Raw genomic sequence first — 14,573 nt, 5'->3', positions numbered from 1 at the left:
GCTTGTCTGGTTTAAAGAGTCTGTTTTTCAAAAAAGGCAAGAAATCTGTAATTTAATGTGATTTCTTACTGCTTTCACTTGGCCCAATAGAAAAGGCACACGCTGTCATAGACTGCTTAATGCTAGGACTGATAGTGGCTAAACCTGGGCTTTAAAAAACACCTGTAGGCTAGATCAGTACACTGCATATTATTTTATTTAAACCCAGAGTGAACTTTAGAAATACCACAGATTCAAGCTGAAAGTTGAATCTTTGTACTGGAAGTATGAAATGGTGTCTGTGTGTTTGTGTGTGTCTGTGTGTCCAGAACACCCTGCAGTTCATCAAACAGTGCTGGAAGATGCCAGGGCGTCCTCTCTTCCTCGTTCTCATCCGTGAGGATAACATCAAGTAATATTTACACTCTACAATAGTTCTTTTGTCGTTTTTTTGTGGTCTTCCTGCTGTATGATAGCTTTCTCAAAGCATTCTCCCTTCTCCAATCTCGTCATACATCACTCACTATCTCATCTTCTGTCTAACATCCGACTCAAGCTTGCAACAAAATGTCTTGACAGAGAATTTATTTAGCTTTTTTTCCCCATCAATCATGTTTCTGTTTCTCCTCCTCCCCTCCATTTTTCCCTTCAGTATGTACTATCTGTCTTTATAGCAGAAAGGTGCTACTGCACATTTGCTTGCTGATTGGGTGATAATGTTTCTCATTTGTATCACTATAACCTGGCTGGTGGGCTGATTACAGTAGTATTGACCATTATCCAGGGAGCCATATGTTAAATGTGCTACAAACGTTAAAGCAGCCACGCTACAGCATCTGGAATGAGTCAGTGGGCTCTCATAGAAACAATTCAATAGTCTTTAGTTTGCTATTGATTGGGATTATGACCTGTCTAGGGGTCAACAACATACCAGATAAAGCACTGAGTATACTCATTTGATCTGAAGCTTCAGTTGCATACTATTAGTGTGTTTAATACAGATATTATATCTGAAATAAAATCAGTGATACTTGTGATGAAAGGAGAGAGAACTTATCACAATATTTTAACTTCTGTCTCATCAGAGGAAGCCGCTTTAACCCAGTCTTGGACATGCTGGCCTCATTCAAGAAGGGCAGCATCGGAGAAGTCAAAGTTCATGTTGACAGACTTCAGGTTTGTGGATCCGGTTAATTATGTTTGTGTTTGCAGTGCAAATGTCAAAGATATGCTTTAATCAACACTTAAACAATCAAACTGGTCAACTAAATGAAAAAAACCCACACAAAAGTCGAACATGACCTGCAGCACCGAAGCTTTCTACAGTAGTTGGATCCAGTTAGATCAAACAGATTTAATCCTGGCAACTCTCATTGCAAAGCGAGGGTGATCTCTGTCTGTGCCCATTAGAGACTATAGCAGGTAACTGTCTGGTGAATTCACAGTGAGGCCAGTGGGTATCATGTGTTCTGCATCCTGCACACACTAATCAGGTAGATTGCTCACCTAAACCAAATGGAGTCTTTCCACTTGAAACCTGAAATGGACTGAGATGTCCACTTGAGGCACTGTGAACAATGACCTGAAATGTTTTTCCAACATGGCCTGGATTTTATGCGTGAAACAGCAAAAGCAATGTGATGCAAGTTTCTTTGACACTGAGATACTAGCTACTATTTATCCATCCATCCATTCACTTCCGCTTATCCTTTTCAGGGTCGCGGGGGTTGCTGGAGCCTATCCCAGCTGGCATAGGGCGAGGAGCGGGCTGCACCCTGGACAGGTCGCCAGTCTGTCGCAGGGCTAACATAGCTAGCTACTATCTAGTTTAATGTAATTGCTTTGACTGCATTTTGTAGTTATTCAAAATAATTCTTGTCAAAATATGAAATGTAACAAAAATAGACAGCAACAGCAGCACATCGTAAGCTGACATGATACTGAAACAGGATGGTAGATTTAGTGCTAGACACCAGTGAACATAAAATGCTATTGCAGTTGATAGCTTGACTTTATTATGATTTTATTTCATAGGATTATATCTGAATACTTAAGAGAGGCCACTGGGCATGTATTTGGTTAGGTTTGGTTCTTCTTATGTGTTGATCACGTTGAATATATTTCATATCTACAACTAGAACCTCTCTTTCTTGTGTGATCATCAAAATGGGTCAATCATACATTTAACTGATCAATCATGCTCTTAGATTCACATATTCTTACATTTCCAAGCAAGCACAGAATCAATATCACCACTACTTTTACTCCACTTTTGATTGTTTGCTTATTGTGGGGGCTTTTATAAAAGCAGCCGTAGAGACAGAAGTATACAGGCTGCTCCCTTCTTTTAGCTCAGCAGATATTGCAAATAAACTCTAAAATAAATGCACTGCTGTAATATAACAAATGTTTTAATAATAAATAGTTGTCCAGGGCTTCCCCTCTGCCTTACGGTACAAACAAAAATGTATCAGCCTTCAAGCTGGTGTTCCCCTTTATTTTAATAGCAGCACCAGTGTTCATCTGTGTGTGACCTTGGTCTGTGAAATTCAGTATGAAAACTACCATTGTTGGCTTGAGAAGGCTAAAGCTGCTTTGAGCTCTGAATGTTAAAAAAAGGTGACTGGGACTGTGTGAGTGAAGTTTTTTTATGGCTTGAATTTGGATGACAGCATGGAATTAAATGTTATATTTATAGATGACAAGTCTTTTCCTTCTGTGTAGGTTTTGACCTACTCAGAGGTAAATAAAATTAAGTCTAAGTGCATAAATGAATAAATAAATGTGGCTTATTGGCATTATGAAATGGATGAAACAAGTGTTACAAATGCTATGAAATAACCTCTGCCTATATGGTTCATTAGTCAGTGTTCAGTAGATGTTGCAGTGCCTACAATCCGAAGAAGAGTCAGGACCATAAAGCATATTTAAAGTAAAATCTGATTATATTTTTTCTTATTTGCTAGATTTTGAGTACTTCTGGTAGCTCAGAAAGTAGAGCAGCTTGTTTACTAATTGGATGGTTATTGGTCCAACCCCTGGCGTCATTGGACAAGATAGTGAATGCTTAATTAGCCCTGATGCATCCGTCAAAGTGCAGATGTGTATGTGTGATTGTTATAAAGGGATAGAAAAAAAACTGCTTTTTTTTTGCTGGTGCCTTGTCCATATTATATCTCAATTTGGTGCATCATTGAAATCTTCGTAGGACTATTCCCAAATTTACAGTTAACCTTAAAGCTAACCTGTAGATCATCCTCAGTTTTAACTGCATGGTTCAAATATGTCTACATTGAATGATTTTGAACACAGTATTCATGATTTCAAAAACCCAGAAAATTAGGCCAAGGTAGAACCAGGATTTTTTGCACACTGGTAACTTTGTAAAGTTTATGACAGTTTTCTAACTTGAACTTCACTTCCAGTGTGTTTGTGGTGTTCAGCAGAGACTTCCTCATATGATCCTTTCTTTTTCTTTTTTTGCTTTCAAGTTTTTCCTTCCCTTTGCCTATTTGCCATTCACAACACAGCTAACTCCTACAGCTTTGAAACATTTGCTCTTCATCATCTCATTGTTATGGGGAGCAGGATTGCTCCTCTCCTACGCCTCTTATTTTTGTTTTGGAGTTAACTTCAGTTGGAATGGCTAATATCACATTTAGACCACAGGAGAAAGGCAAACCGAACTGCACTCCTACACAGCTATGCTTTTAAAATGCTCAAACTTTTATCATCGCATTACCGTGTAAGACACTCACTTGTCACTGCAACAGTACACATTTGTAAAATTTGTAAGCGTGAACTTAGTTCACACCTTACTACTCCATTTGTTATCTGGTACAAACTACATTATTTAAACAGTTGTTTTGTAAACCGAGTCACCCGACAAACTTCCCCTCTGGGATCTACGCAGCTCCTGAGTAGGCTTTTAGAAGTACTTTGTCAGTGCAGTACTGCAGAATCTCTTGAATGCTAAATTCACCAAAAAAAAAAAAAAGTCACTTGACAATTTCTTTGATGTGCACTTTCCTTATCAATCATTTAGACCCTGATATCTGGGGCATTTGTGGAGCAACTGGACTTCCTGCGTATCAACGAAGCAGAGTAAGAGTCCCTCTAGTGTTTATGCTCCCTTTGACAGATGTCAGTGTTTTTGCCATAATTACTGCATAAATCAAAGTGTCTAAGTGATACCAGCTTTATTTTCATTTACTGCTTTCAATGTGAAAGCAAAGCTGCAGATAACACAAAAAATATAATTTGTCTGTGTGTGTGTGTGCGTGTGTGTGTGTGAACAGGATCCCAGAGTTTAAAAGCTTTGAGGAGCTGGAGCTGCCTAAGCACTCCAAGGTGAAAAGACAAACAAGCACGCCCAACGTCTCCGACCTGGAGCAGCAGCCTGAGATCAATGTGGAGGAGTGGCAGAACAAGTCCACCAATGAGATCATTCAGAAGTTCCATGTGAGTTGTTCAAAAAGTACCCAAAAATAACATATTCTCTTAACTAAAGAGAACTGTGAGTAAAATGGGCAGGGCATAAACTTTTCCTCACTGTTGTCGCTATAGCTGCTAATTAAATGGTAATCTTTTATCCGAACAGCATTACCAAGACTGGCAGAAGCCCCTCCAGCTCTTCCTTTTATGCCATGTCTGACTTAATCAGTGTCGTGTCTGTTGTCACTGATGCATGCTCAGCTTTGTTCCCCCCGGGGTCTTTGCTTCTGCTTTCCCAGAACAGAGCCCTACTGTCAAACAGAAATGATCTTGGCTGAAATGTTTAACTATACTGTTTTTGTATGGAAGGCTCATCATCCCTTTCATTTGAATGTGTATCATTGTAAAGGACTGTGACTGCTTGGCAAGTCAGGCTCAGCTTGCTAGCATCCTTCTGAGGAGAGAAGGACCTGACTTCCTTGCCAAAGATGGTAAGCACTTGCATTGTGAGCTAGAGAGCAACTAAAAGCTGTACTTTCACAAATTAACAGCAAATCTGTTTAAATCGAGGAATTTCCACTTCCCAGTTTTGCCTGACATTATCTAAACTGTTTTCTACCTTAAAAAATTGATGCATTCATCAGTTACATCTTATTAATTTAAATACAACTCTATTTCTCTTTGAAGTTTTTTTTAATGTCTGAACGTTTTGTTGCAATTATAGAGAACATGATGGAAGAATTGGAGAGAATCTACAGAAGAGCTGGCAGCCGAAAACTTTGGTCTGATATTCTCACACACGCACACACACATGCACGATTAAAATCTGTTCATAGACCTTTTTGCAGCAGTTCAGCCTTCTGTTCCTACATTTCGTTGGATTACATTATATTTGATTTTCGGTTTTTGCCTTTGCTAACATTCTTTGTGTGTGTAATAAAAGAACTTGGAATAGAGTTTAAAATTTAATGAGATGTGAACTATATGAGGATTTTTCTCTGTACTTTTGCGAGGGTTCTTTTAAGCAGTTGCTTGTATATAGACCTGTTGTGTAATCTTCATAAACACTTCAAAATAACTGTCATTTAATCTGGCTGAACTGTAGGCTGGCAGTGCGCCATGCTGCAGCTATTACCAAGAAGTTTGCCAGCTCTATAGCTCCTCACATCACCACAATTCTGGTGCATGGGAAACAGGTAATGTTCAGGCAGAGATGGAGTCAAGTCCGTGCATGAGTAGCACCAGTTAGTTGGCTAGCTTGCTGTCAAAAAAGCTTTCCTAGAGCTGTGTGAGGTTCAGCCCATCCACACTTTGGATTCTTCTTAGGCAGGTCATTTAGAGGTGTGAAAGAAAACATTAAACTGAATTTGGAGTTCATTCTTTTTTTAAACAAGTTCAATAAATATGCATAAAATTTATACAATGCTTACAATATGTGAACATAAGCAGTGGCCACTTAATGCCCCTAGAGTTATCTAGCTATTAGAGATGTGTTTAAAAGAATAAGATTTAGCATCTTAGTGTTATTTAACTGACTAGCAGGTGTTGGAAAAACACTAATAGGCTAATATCTTAGCATATCAAGGAGATAAACGTATTCCTAGTGAAACCACTGGGGTTAGAAATATAGAACATGGCTAACTCTCACACAGTCGTCAGTTTGGATGAGGCAGCTTTGCCAAGCTAGCAGGTGCCTTGACACAGATCTGTACGGGCTTTCTCTCTCCATTAACCATCACAGTGGCTCGCCCTTCACTTCTGCTGTTTTGCTATACATATATATAATTTATTTTTTAGCATCACATGTTTCTCTAAGGCTGGCTGTATACTGCAAATGAAACAGAATTTGACTTGTAGCCACAGGTCCAATTTATTTGTTTGCTAGATGAAAGTGCTTCATAGCTACTGCGGGAGCCGGCAACACACATAATGTAATATTAGAACAAATGTGGCATAAAATTTGTGAAATACATAACTGAGCCAAATTGACTGCCTTTTACTGTGTCTGTTGTTAAATCTTGCACAACAGATGCACAGAAGGCATTCAGTAATTTTTGAAATAATATACGGGTCTTCTAAGGCAATGATATGGGTAAATGAAAACATCAAATCAGGGTAGTGTTTTATGTTGTCAAGAAATCTCTGCATTTCTCTTTTTGATCTTTGTCTATAAAACTGCCAAAATTCCTTTTTGTTTGTGGTGTACTGCTGGCCTGTCTCACAAAAAACTGACCAAATACTACAAATGGTTGTCACAGCTTGTGAGCTTTTGTTCCCCTCGGTGTTTTTATTTGATTTTGTATCAGGTTGCCTGAAATGACAACTTTTATTGTATGCTGTTTTTTGTTAATTAATAGGATTTTAGCATAAAGAAATTTGATTATGCTGTCAAGTTAAAAAAAAAAAAATTGTCTGCAGGCAGGTTTTCAGCTTGCTGGCAAATGGCATCAATACTCAGTTCAATTTACTTTCTCATTTACCTAACATGGGCCAGGAAGTGAAGCTTGAAATAGGTTCCCCAACAAAGCATTGACACCACATCATGCCTTCTAAACGTTAAAGCTTTGTTACCTTTTTTATTCATTGTATTCAAGATGTGCCCTTGTATTTCTGCAGGTTTAAGCACTGAATAACTCTACAGATACACGCACACACACACACACACACACACACACACACGCTTTCACACAGAAACACACACAAAAAAGATATTCGCAGCATATAATAAGAGGAGGTTGTGTTTCAGCTGATTATATCCATGCCCCCCATTAATCAAAGTATTCCATGTGTTCCCTGCTTCTGTGTTGTGGATGTGTGTCGATAGCAGGCTTGGTTGTGGGCTACCATGTGAAGATAGCCACAGTTTGTGTGCTGATTTTTTCCTCATAGGATTCCTGCAGGCCCGAGGAGGCAGTTTGAAGGTCGCGCTGAATCCTGAACAATGCAATCAGAAATTAGTGAACATTAAAATATTTTAGGAGATGACAAACTTTTAGATGTTATTTATAGGGACACATTTTCTAGTCATGTGTTTGACTTTTAGATTGGACTTTTAGATTTAGATTTAGATTCATGGTTATTTATGGTTGGTTTACACAGCTTGTGTATGTATGTGTATGCATGTGTAGCTGTATATATCCACACGTGTGTGTGTGTGTGTGTGTGTGTGTGTGTGGGTGTGTGTGGGTGAATTGTGTTGCTTACATTGTTGAAATATACATTGCTGTGCTTGAGAGTCACCATCTACCGGAACCAAATTCCTTCTATGTGTCTGTGCATATACATGGCCAATAAACGCGATTCTGATTCTGATTTAATACTTTAAAGAGTATTTAATCAAATATTGGAAGAATTGCAATGATTATAAATTTTTTTTTTTAAACTTTAATTAAATGAGGCTGCAATCTTAGCTGTTAGTCATTATCTGTCGTGGTGTAAAGAATGTTCTTGTGTCTTTTTGCCCACTAGGTCTGTTGTCCGTCTTGCTGCCAGTCTGTTATCTAAGCTAGTGGACAGCCTTGCCCCCAGTATTACTAGTGTTTTAGTGCATGGCAAGCAGGTAAGTGGACACACAGACTGCAGGGCCTGATTAGTGACAATCCTTTCTGCAAATTATGTCTGAAAAAATGTTGGTGGCATGTTGGGATAATAATTTTAATGTTCACTGATTAGGAAAAAAATTAAAGTGGAAATATTTGGTTTAAAGCTCCTCAAGCTGTCGTCCTGTGGGAGTTGCTTAGGCCAGCTGCATGCTCATATCAATCATCACAGCTCACTTCCATTGTGTGTCCATATAAGCTGTAGTTATAGTAGCGCTGCTGGTGTGACTATCATAGAATCCTAATCTGCACCGTGTCTAGACACACTCCATATGCCAATTGATATATTGTGACCCGTGAATTTGCCTGATGCCACTCCCTCACGCTGGATGAGTTTCGGCGCATCATTTCCTGTCAAGTGTTATTCAGAGATTAGCCTCCTCTCAAGAGTGTCAGTTATCTTGCCTCATTTTTACCCTTCTGAGCAGTTTTAGGCATTTCATTATGCTCAAGTAGCTCAAGGTGTGAATCTGCATATAGATTGCCTACCGGAGGGAATGCTCCTCTCAACATGATTGGAAAAGCTGATTTAAAATTTGAGACGCCTGTGTTCCTCTGCTTACAATAACAGCTCAGTTGGAAAAAATAAGAGGCACCACCCCATTTAAGTCAATTCTGACTTGAGTTTTGATTAAATTTCTCGTCGTTATTGAAATCCAACAAAGCATTCCCCTTGAATTTAAACTCGGCTGTACCCAAACTTTATTTCCAGCTTGTCTTCTTTGTACTCAGTTCGAATCCATTTAGATGTATAGATGAAAGATACATCTCAGTGCTAGATTTCATCAGCTGAAGACGAGAGTAAAAGCGTGTCCTCTCATCAGTTAGACTGCTGAGGTGTAATTTTCTTGAGATGGCTTCAGAAGAAACAAATACAAAAGTGGAATCTTGAGATCTGTAATTTTTCCTACTCACTTTTATGTGACTCTGAGAGAGGAGGCCAATTTTAGATTGATGGAAAAAGGATACTTGTAAAAATTACACCTTAGAAAAGTACTGTGCTCATGCTCGCCTCTGCACATACACACTTTTGCAGATTTGCCGGACTGCAAAACTTTCTAACCAACGTGATGTTTGCTTGTTTTACTGTCTGTGTGTGTCTGTGTGTACATATGTATGTGTCTGTGGTGTTTCCTGTGATTACCAGGTGACCCTTGGTCTATTTGGACATGAGGAAGAGGTGATCTCTAACCCACTGTCTCCAGGGGTGATCCAGGGCATCATCTACAGCAAATGCTCCCCTTATGGTGGGGAGCGGGAGGCTGTTCTGCAGCAAGAGATGGTCATCCACATCGGATGCATTATCTCCAACAACCCTGAGCTGTTCAGTGGCATGATCAAGATCAGAGTCGGGTAACCCAAGTGTATTTAGTGAAGCTAGATGAATTTGTGCAGGATGGGGCAGCTGTAATTCTTCCCTCCCTGCTGTTCATTCTAGTACAAACTATAGAAAGAAGCCCTCGTGTTAGCTAATCAAAACAGTAATAGCAGCACAAGGTGACACGTTTGATCAAGAAATTACTTAATATTAGTTATTTTTGGACTTATCCATTATTTCTCAGACCAAGGCTGTGACATATAAAAACTTTACAAAAACACTGGAGAGCACAAGAAGGTGGCATTGTAAATAAGTTAAGCAAGCTGTAAAAAATGGCCTGTCACAAGGGGCACAGTCAGAAATTATGCGTTGTTTTCCAGCTCATTAAAATGAAAAAGCACATGTACCTGTGGCAGATTTGACTTCATCCTTGTTTTTGTTTTTTTTAAAACCTTTGAAATATCTGCATCCTGTGTGTGAACATGAATAAAACCCTGTGAAGGTGTAATCACAGAAGACTAAAAAGGCAATTTTTTACCTGTGCTCTTGACTATTGTCTGCAGTAAACACTGCAAACACTAAACAGTGATGGATTAGAACTTATTTTATCAGTTATATAAGTGTGAATTTATCCCTAAGTGACCATATTGATGTGAGCTGTGCAGGGCTCAGTGCCACCGTTGATAACAGCACGTGTGTATTATGTGGACTTCCAGATGGATTGTCCAGGCTATGAAACATGAACTGAAGATCGTGGCAGGAGACATGCCACCCCAGGACATCTACCAGCTCTCCCCCAGCGACATCAAGCAGCTTCTGCTGGACGTGCTGCAGCCGCAGCACACTGGCAGGTATTCTCTCTCTTTCACTCACACACGAACACGCATCGCACAAACACACATTATCGCACTTTATCAAGAGCGTTATCCGTGCTTTCTCCTTACATTAACTCACAGATCTGCCTTTGAAGATGCTGTGTCTTTATCTTAATGCCTCTACTTTTTGTATAATCTTTTTGACTTTAATTATTTTATCTTCTTTCTTGTCTACATTCATATCTTATTATCTGTGGCTGCCACAACCCAATTTCCCCTTGGCAATTATGAAAATCTTATCTTATCTCATCTGATCTAATACACACCAGCTCACAGACAATTTTCCTTTGGCACAAAGGCTGGCATCCTCATATTTTGCCTGTTACTAAGATGTGTTCAGCAGTTTCTTCCTCGTTTCGCCTCAGGTCTTGGCTGAACAAGCGTCAGATCGATGGCTCTCTGAACAGGACCCCTTTGGGCTTTTATGATCGTGTGTGGCAGATCCTGGAGAGGACCCCAAATGGTATTGTGGTAGCTGGGAACCACCTACCACAGGTACCCGCCTACCCCCACTTTGCTGCTAGATAATTACTCTGACCCATGCTGATTAATGATGACACTGTGTGTTGTGTGCTGTAAAAGAACCACTTTTTTTTTAATCTGTGTGGAAAATTGCTGTAGGCCAGAAATTCTTTTCTGGTAAATCATTAATATGTTTGCATATGCAGGCATGACTCCCATGAAGAAATACAGAATAAGTACTTGTGCATAAGCCTTTTAATGAAACCCTTAATTGACTAAACCAACTTTAACTGTTGGTAAAGTAACTACTTTCAAAGTCTTGATAATGCTCATATGACCGCCACATGGATAGTTGCTCTGCTAAAATGTGGAAACAATGGAAAAGAAGATGGCTTTCTGCACAAATGTTCTGCTTGACAAGTAGTAGTTAGTAGTTTTTACTCCATTTGTGAAAATGTGCCTTGCCTCCTAACAGGCTTCACTGCTGGTTATAGCCCTTTGGCTCCACTGTGGCCTGAAATCTAAAGCACGTAGACACCACCACATATGGAGTTTGCTCCCCTGAGATGCATTGACAGACATTTTATTGCAGCCACCTTTAGCTGCTGCTTGTTTGGGAGTAAAGACCTGTAAAGTCTGTACACAAGCAGAATCCATGCAGTTCCCATGCATACTTCATGAAATGTGAATTAGCACTGCCATCAGTAATTATGGACTAGAACCTTCATAAATATGGTGATGTCTGGACTTTTGGAGTCATTCACAGATTTTCTGTGAACAATTATTTATAACTGCTGGTCATTTGGTCAGTAGGTTCAGTTAGTGTGACTTGATTAGCTATTTCTGCTCACAGTGTTTTAACATTATTTAAAATACAACAGGTTCATGTTATTGTGAAGTGTTTCTAGCTTAATTTGTTGAAATACATGGAAGAGTAAAGCTTTAACAAGAAACACAAACTTTTTTTGATGTCTACAGTAGTTCTCATGGATACTGTAGCACTGCAGCATGACCATATTTTGCTGGTCGCAAACATGCAAAGACATGTTCCATTACATTTTTTTTTCTCCCATTAATCACATCTATCTCATCTCCTATATCCTCATCTCTTTGCAGCAACCCACGTTGTCTGACATGACCATGTATGAGATGAATTTCTCCCTGCTGGTGGAGGACACGCTGAAGAGCATTGTTCTGCCTGAGTACAGACAAATCATAGTGGAGGTAAACAGGCCCGTTCATCAGCACCAACAAATAGAATCAAAGTATTGAAGGATTTTACTCATCCTGGTATCGACTGTTCCTGTGGTTTACAATGATTAGATTTCAGTAATTTTGAGACTTTCTTCATTGTTATTAATATTAACTTCTTGCCCTCGCTCCGGTTGCCCATAGTTGCTGATGGTGGTGTCCATAGTTCTGGAGAGGAACCCAGAGTTGGAGTTCAGTGAAAAGGTGGATCTGGACAATCTGGTGAAGGAAGCCTTCAGCGATTTCCAGAGAGATTGCAGCCGCTTTGAAGGAATGGAGAAACAGGTAATGTGTCTCAACCTTAAAGGGTGACCTGTATTATACTTTCTTTTTCCTCTTTAAACGTGACCTTAGTTTCTACCACAAAATTGTAACATCACCTTCTTAAATTGATCCTCTAAAATCTTTTATCTTCTGTTCCAGTTATATTAAGGCGGGTTTAATTTAATTTAATTGTTGAAGGGTTAACACTGACATTTTCCAATTCATTAGAGTCTTATTACATTTGTCAGATTTAATCCTGTTGCTTTTTTTCCTCCTTTATTGCATCTAATTCATGAACAGCCTCTTCGTACTTGCAGACTTGTTGGTTTAGGTACTTTTTAAAGACATATTTTATCATCTGACCCTGACTTTACTTGTCCCAGGATGACATGGAGGAATTCTACAACACACCACCAGTGGGAAAGAGAGGCACCTCCAGCTACTTGACCAAGGCTGTTATGATCCAGTTGCTGCAGGGGGATGTTAAGCCCTGCAAGGATGACCCATGCACTGTTAGTTAAATTATAAGCTTTTTTAGCCCAATACCAGCTGAACACAGTGGACTGTCCCCCATTCTTGATATGCATTATAATGCATTATATGCATAACTTCAGTCTTCAGCAGTACCACTTTAGCAAGCTATTTTTTTCAGAGATTAGCATGTCTGCAGTTTGCTCCAGGAAATAAAAATAGCTATAAAAATAAAATTGTAATCATTAGGGATCATTCTAAAGTAGATCATGTGTTCTCTTTGTTTTAGTGATACAAATTTGTGTGTTAATTGTCCAGAACAGAAGTGTTTATCCAGAGACTATTTATCTTATATCTTTACATTTTACTCATAACTAGCTAATGTCACCACACAACTAGCTAGCTCTTTTTCCCTGCTATCTGAATGTTTTTGATTAGCATATCTGCACTTTGTTTTGCAATTCATATACTGTACATCCAGGAGACTTAGCTTAACTCAGCATCTGCATTCTGGTCTGCAAGAGAGAAATTGTTTATCACAAAGCTTGAACTGTTTGTTGAACTATTGCTTTATGATTTTTGTTGTTGGTGCTGAGAAATTGGTTTTAAATTCTGTGCATTTTAGCTGTCAGCTATTTCAGAAATAATACTTCAGTGAGCTGTGCTAAGTAACAGCTGTGCAATACATTGTAGCTCACCAGCAATAACTTGTAGATGTTACATAGAAGTTTCAAGGTCATACTATATCAGGAGAAAGGTGGTTCTTACACTGGTGAATTTGATTCCCTGGACATCATGTGACTTATCATGCAAAGCAGAGGGCAGTAACTTCTGTCTTTATTTCATATACGGTTCATCCAAAATGTAGCAGTCTCGATCAAAATGCAGCATGGCCTTGTTAACAGCCTGGCCCTGGCTCTTTGGCATTAGAAACACATTAGAAATGTGTGCACACATTCTAAAATGTCTTTCTTTTTAATTTAGTGAATTACATAAAATTTAGAAATGTAGAATTCAAAATACGAACAAAGTTAGGTGTTTGCTGTACTCTTAAAGGAACTCTGTGTCCTCTTATTTTTGTGCATGCAGAGAATACGCATGACAATAGGTACTGTTAGCATGACAATTGTGAGGGTTTCTCTCAGTATTACAGGTCACAAAACAGAGCTTTTGAGAGGCCTTTTTTCTCCACAATAGTTCTCTTTTTGACAATGAGTACTGCTCATCCAAAGTCCGGGGACTGAGCCTCCCTAAGAAACTGATGTTTTGTTAAACGTGGGAAACAGAAAAGATTTCTGCCATCCTTAACTAGAAATGATAAGGCCCACTTTGACTTATTTTAAAGCGTGCCTCTTTGAATATCATCACTGTGATGAATCTGCCCAACCTTGTCATAGTCTGTTTGAGTGTGTCGGTGTGTGTTCTTCGCCTCTGTCATTCAAAAGGAGTATTTTTAACTCCAAACTGTGGTTTGAAAGAATAAAGTTATCACAAAAACTACAAACATTTTTCTCTCTGTGACTTCCTGTTGTAAATTGTGCTTGTGAATGAATAAAGAGGCCAAATGTCACTTCCAACCCCTTTGATTCTAAATATATAATTACTTTACATGAAGCTAAAATCTCGTGTTTCTTATAAAACTGCAGCAGAAATGGAGTGTAACTGATATCCCCGAGGGGGTGTGTTTGGCATTGTGCTGCATCCTACCAGTTACACCCCCTCATGTTGACTGAACCCCTTATCAATCTGCATCTCAGCACTGAGTCTGCGTGAGCTGCTGTCTTGCAACACTGACTGACAGGCAGACAGGGTGGAAAAAGCCAGAGAAGATAAATGAGCTCTGCCTCATACTCGATATATTCAAGTCGACTCGCACGCTGGTGAGAAGAGCCCCTGCCTGTCTTGTTGAATGAATGTTTT

At 39.2% G+C, this 14,573-nt stretch overlaps 1 protein-coding gene across 3 annotated transcripts in view; it reads left to right on the top strand.

The window, feature by feature from the left end:
* The window catches only part of phkb (phosphorylase kinase, beta), a 94,555-nt gene extending 80,332 nt beyond the window's left edge, over positions 1-14,223 (top strand). For 2 of the 3 annotated variants that reach the window (XM_084927766.1, XM_084927750.1), the window contains 13 exons: positions 309-391; positions 1,065-1,155; positions 4,025-4,083; positions 4,278-4,440; positions 4,823-4,904; positions 5,138-5,195; positions 7,882-7,972; positions 9,160-9,365; positions 10,047-10,181; positions 10,571-10,700; positions 11,784-11,891; positions 12,063-12,203; positions 12,566-14,223. In XM_084927766.1, the coding sequence (XP_084783892.1) occupies positions 309-391; positions 1,065-1,155; positions 4,025-4,083; positions 4,278-4,440; positions 4,823-4,904; positions 5,138-5,195; positions 7,882-7,972; positions 9,160-9,365; positions 10,047-10,181; positions 10,571-10,700; positions 11,784-11,891; positions 12,063-12,203; positions 12,566-12,703 (1,485 nt within the window). In that variant the 3' untranslated portion in view covers positions 12,704-14,223. Of the gene's footprint in view, positions 1-308; positions 392-1,064; positions 1,156-4,024; positions 4,084-4,277; positions 4,441-4,822; positions 4,905-5,137; positions 5,196-5,518; positions 5,610-7,881; positions 7,973-9,159; positions 9,366-10,046; positions 10,182-10,570; positions 10,701-11,783; positions 11,892-12,062; positions 12,204-12,565 lie in introns of all 3 variants that reach the window. The other variant, XM_084927758.1, reaches the window with a different exon arrangement.
* Positions 14,224-14,573: the final 350 nt, after the last annotated feature.

The sequence above is a fragment of the Perissodus microlepis genome, chromosome 1, assembly GCF_051167445.1.
Source record: "Perissodus microlepis isolate ML-2025 ecotype Zambia chromosome 1, ASM5116744v1, whole genome shotgun sequence".
NCBI classification, from domain to species: Eukaryota; Metazoa; Chordata; class Actinopteri; order Cichliformes; family Cichlidae; genus Perissodus; species Perissodus microlepis.
This window is presented reverse-complemented; position numbering and strand designations above follow the sequence as displayed.